This window comes from Sitodiplosis mosellana, unplaced genomic scaffold (genome assembly GCF_009176505.1).
Source record: "Sitodiplosis mosellana isolate CC-2019 unplaced genomic scaffold, AAFC_SMos_1.0 Smas_scaffold_4784, whole genome shotgun sequence".
Taxonomy (NCBI): domain Eukaryota; kingdom Metazoa; phylum Arthropoda; class Insecta; order Diptera; family Cecidomyiidae; genus Sitodiplosis; species Sitodiplosis mosellana.
In genome coordinates, this window is record NW_022600026.1 from 1 (window position 1) to 5624 (window position 5624).

General features: G+C 38.9%; 1 protein-coding gene across 1 annotated transcript; it reads left to right on the forward strand.

The window, feature by feature from the left end:
- Positions 1-4074: 4074 nt before the first annotated feature.
- LOC129572350 (protein krueppel-like) lies at positions 4075-4456 on the forward strand (the record flags this gene model as incomplete). Its single annotated transcript, XM_055452293.1, has 1 exon — positions 4075-4456. A coding segment is annotated over exon 1 (382 nt), but the record flags the coding sequence as incomplete, so codon positions are not given.
- Positions 4457-5624: the final 1168 nt, after the last annotated feature.

A 5624-nucleotide genomic window follows, 5' to 3' on the forward strand; every position in this document is an offset into this window, starting at 1 on the left:
GAGTGAGTGAGTTTCCACTCACTCAGAGCGCTCTTATACACAACGCTTAATGTAACACAGTATACTCCTATATACCAATTGCGATGTACACAAGTGAGTTGCTTTGTGTAAAACATTGAGTGAATGATTGAGTGGTTGTGAGTGACTGGTTGAGTTGGTTGTGAGTGAGTAGCTGCTCGCCCACAGCTACTACGATGTGAGCGAGGGTTCGCTCTTGAACATTCATGTATGTGCACAACAGCACACGAGCAACGCATTGCTCATTTAAAAGAGTGATGAAATGCTCTGAGTGAGCATTTTTCGATCACTGTATTTCGGTTATTTTCTATAGAAATATATTCGTTTCATAACGAATTAAATGATATGATTTAATTCGGAATTGTGTAGTAGTTATTTCGTCTAGTACGTAGGAGTAAATTCCGTAGGAGTTAGTTCACAGTGCCCGAAAATTTCAACTGAACAATTTCATTCATAGCAAACAATCAGAACATTTTCAATTCAATAAAAGGTTCGCACAACTAATACGAATTTGTATCATTTTATTCACGACTAGTGACATCTCGATGAGTGTAATCCGCAGCTTTTGACACTTCATTTGCTTATTCACTACACAGAAACGTTGACAAAAGACGACTGCTTGTGCAATTTGCATACACTTTCCGTACGTATGATTCATCGATTTGCACTCACACATTTGCAGGCACTATATTCACCGCGTCGTCACTGACATTGTGAACGAAATTTCTTTTCATCGGTGACATTCGTGGCGAACACAAGTTTAACAGCCACGCTATTGCTAGTGCGGAAATTTTTCATTCACAAGTTGTAAATGTCCATTCAATAGAATTAGAATCAGATTTTTTTTGTATGAGCTTAATACAATTCCAACCACTTTTGACATCAATAACAATTCGAATCGTAAAATAAAACGAATTACATACGTAATCCAAACTTTTCCGCTCCGCAGCAATTTAGTTTACCTTTTAGACCCTTTTTCATAGCATTTTTGACCTTAAAATATAACTATTTCGACCATTTTCCATACAAAAGTGTCATTTTCGAACAAAATTTCAAAAATTTCAAGAAATGTTGATTTCGGACCAAATTTATGGGCAAGTAGGTGTTCGGTTGTTTGAAGGCTCCCATTATTTTTGCAAAAAAATATCAGTTTGCTTTGACCAAAACCCTAAAAAATGGCTTTCTGTGTGAATTTTTATACAAAAGTCTATTTTTCGAGGAGAATTTCAAGAAATGTCGATTTTGGACCAAATTTATGGGCAAGTGGGTGTTCGGTTGTTTGAAGGCTCCCATTTTTTTTGCAAAAAAACATCAGTTTGCTTTGACCAAAACCCTAAAAATGGCTTTCTGTGTGATTTTTCATACAAAAGTATATTTTTCGAGGAAAATTTCAAGAAATGTCGATTTTGGACCAAATTTATGGGCAAGTAGTTGTTCGGTTGTTCACAGACTCCCATTATTTTTGCAAAAAAACATCAGTTTGCTTTGACCAAAATCCTGCAAAATGGTTTTTTAAGTGATTTTTCATATAAAAGTGTCATTTTTCAAGGTTTTTCAGGTCCTCAGTCGGAGGCTTATGGTACAAAATTGGTAAATCAGAATGGGCTCAAAATCAATCCGAAGCTTTGTCTCGACATGCAAAAACTTTTGGCTTTTACAGATCTCAATTATCTTGTCAACTTTTTGAGATAATCGGCGAACAAAAAACGCGGACGCGGACGCAGACGCAGACCCGGACGACGCCATACGAACATCGCTATTTTACACATTTTTCATAGTAAACAACGTATTTTTGGAGGCAGATAGGTCTTGATCGATGGGATTTGTTCCCATCTACATTGCCTAGTGTACAGATATGTGCTTTTTCAAGTTTGGCGTGACGTTATAGTGGTCCGAAAGAGGAGATGTCATGAAATTTTGGCTAGTAAAACCAATACTTTTCCATACAAACAAAGTTTGCGGAAAAGTAAAACCACTAAAAGTCGAATGACACGATATAGTCTTTGGAAGAAGAATGGGGAACAAAAAGAAGTAAGTACATTTTGATCGCATCAATGTTCGATTTGGACAAATAAAATGAAAAGTAGTTTTTCCAGTTTAACATTCATGTAAACCGAAATGCACCCATTTTGATGCATAAAAATGTAATTGAATAAGTTTTCAAGACATGATTTTACTTGACGCATTATCGAAATAAGATAGCATTCGTGGAATATTTTTTTGTACTGACCAACCTAACCTCAAAAATGTCTATTTGCTTCGTTTCAATTATTACATTTTGTTCATTCAGGCGAGCAGTAAGCGATGAGCACAGCTCCGACCTTCCAACCGATACGAATGACCTGAGAATATCCGTAAACCAAAATCAAACTCAGTCTTCGGATTCAATCGAAATCAAGCAAGAAGGTGAAATCAAGCAAGAGCCAGTGTCTGTCGACGAAGTGGTTGAAGTGTCGGCATTGACTTATCGCAATCTGCGATGTGTTCCTGGTTTCAATGAGCGTGACGTTGAATATGATTTGGATCACTTGGACGAGGTCGATGCTAAGGTCGAGGTGAAGAAAGAATTGGAAGGTAACAAAGAAGAAGACTCGAAAACAAATGCTGACTCAAGTGAAGAAGCTATCGACGGCAAGCAGAATCAGCAGCAGCCGCCGCCACAAGGTGACAACGATTACATAGTTCCAGAAAGTGATGCCAGTAGACGCGATACACAGAAACGAGGTGGCAACGCTCATGTAAATCTATCGAAGATTCTTTGACGAAGAAACAAAAATGCCACATTTGCGTCTATTCAACACAACGGAAATGTGATTTGAATCGCCATTTACTGAAACACACTGGCGATAGACCACATGGATGCGATTTCTGTCCGAAACGTTTTACAAGCAAACGAAATCTCCATGCCCACATGAAAGCTCACATCGAAGAGTTTCTGTTCCATTGCTCGGTTTGTTTGCAATGATTCGATGGAAAAAACGAAGAGGAAGCACACAAAGTCAAGTGCAACACTCGTCGCTACGAATGTCATTTCGTCACCTCGAACACAATCTCATTCGCTCATTAATTTGCACTCACACCAGCGCAGAGGCTATTCCATCGCTTCATTGCGAGCAAAGCAGAGCGACACATTCTTTTCTCTGCGGTCGTCGAAGGAGCCAACACGTACTAATGTTCTACTAATGCAAACGCAGCCATGTTGAATTGTGCATGAAAAAAGAATATTTCACAATAAGGATTCAAATATATTGTTCAAGTTTTCTTTAAATATTCGCTTTTGTTCAAGTGATTAGTACTTTTTGAACGTGTAAATCTAGTAACAATTGTTGGGAATATCAAAGTGGTGTGACAAAATGCGGAATGAAAAGAAGTGAGTAGTTTTCCACGACACATCGAAATGTCAACTCAAGACGATCGATGTATTATAGAAGGTTTTTTATGTAGAGTCGCGATTCATATTGGAAAATTATTATGAACAAAAATGATTCGCAACCAACTTTCTAAAATGTGATAAGAATAATAAATGAATGGAAATTTATTAAGCTTAATTTCAAAAAAATGTAATTTGTCTTCAGTTAAGACAACACTTGGCACTGAAAACCTTCTTTGGAAATGTATTTTGGTCTTTGGGATTTAATTTACAATTTTTGTCCATTTTCTAGGCGAGTATGCACTGAAGTTGCATTGCAACAAAGCCATCTCAATACGCCAGTCGGACCGGAGAATTCTGGAATAGCAATGGTGGGAACAAACAATCAGTTGGATCATTCAGTGGAAGTCAAGGAGGAACCACATATAAAAGTGGAGCCAGTCGGTGAATTGGTCGTTGTTCCTGCTTCATCACGCAATGATCGTCACATAGTTATCTCACTTGGTGTTGATCAAACGAGTGACAAATACGATTTTGATGATCTAGATTTCGACGATGTCAAATTCGAGGTGAAAGAAGAAGTCGACAAGAAGAAGGTGGCAGAGTCGAAATACACTGATCCAGGAAAAGGTACAGCAAGAAATCAACACGGTCCACAGAAGCTGCCGCATCAAGATGAGGACGATATGCTACCACAAGAGAGTGGTGGCCATGGTGTGACAAAGCCAAAAGAAGATGACAAAGTTGGCGATCCGAAAAATGTGTCGACGAAGAAGCACAAATGCGTTCAATGTGAGTATTCCACCGATCGCAAAGACCATTTCAATATACACTTGTTGAAACACACTGGCGAAAAGCCACACGGATGCGATTTCTGTTCGAAACGATTCACAAGAAAACAACATTTCCATGCCCACATGAAAGTGCACGTCGAAGAGTTTCTGTTCCATTGCTCGGGCTGTTTGCAAGGATTCGATGGGAAAAACGAAGAGGAAGCACATGAAGTCAAGTGCAAGACTCGTCGCTACGAATGTCATTTGTGCAATGAATCGTTTGGACCAATAAAGGGTAATATGATAAAGCACATGCGTGTACATAGCGGTAACAAACCATTCCAATGCAACGAATGCTTTAAGCGATTCGTACAAAAAAGTCATCTTAAGGAACACATGAAGGTTCATGGTGGTCCACGTTCATTCCGCTGTACCAGATGTCGTCTGGGGTTCGTTCGCCAAGATGAAAGAAATGCACATGAGGGGAAGTGTAATCGCTGTTTGAATGAATGCTATGTTTGTGGAAAGTCATTTGGTTTCAACAAATGCAATGTGATCAACCATATGCGCACACACTCTGGTGAAACGCCGTTCGAATGTCAACGTTGTCTGAAGCAATTTCAACGGAAAGGCAATCTAAACAAGCACATGGTATCTCATACGAAGAAGCTTCCATTCAAATGTTTGATTTGCCACCAAGGTTTTACGAAGAACAACAGAAGAATCGCTCATCAACGACTCTGCAATCGACGCTTTTATATGTGTCATTTGTGCCAGAAGCTGTTCCACTCATCCATTGACAACTTGAAACAGCACATGCATTTTCATACGGGTGACAAGTCATTCCAATGTGAACTATGCCACAATACATTCTCGTACAAATCCAGTTTGAAAAGACATATGAAGAACATTCATCACAACAAATACTAAACGAGGCGATTTGTTTGCAGTAAAAGTCAATTTGTCATCAAATCAAATTCAATTATCGTACGACAAAAAACAAATGAAACCGCTTGAACATTCCAAATCGCATGTTTGAAAAATAGCCTCAAATACTTGTTTTTCTATCATAAATCCATTTCATTATATATTCAAGAAAAATGAATTTGCTCTTCCAAGTCGAAAGTTTCGATCGAACAATTCTATTCAAAGCACACAAATGTAACATTTTGGCTTTAATAAAGAGTTTGTACAACGAACACGAATTTGTATTATTTTTTCACCGCTAGTGACATCTCGATGAGTTTGATCCGAAGCCTTGACACTTCATTCGCCCATTCGCTACACAGGAAGAGAGGACTCAGAGCCATTTCTAGCGGGGGTTCAAGTGGTTCAAAGAACCAGGGCGCACGAGCGCCAAAGGCGCTCGTGGGCGCTCCGACTTGAAAATTTTCTGAAAGTTGCGCGAGAGCGCCGAAGGCGCTCGAGCGCTTTTTTTATAAATTAAAAATTTTCAATGTTCT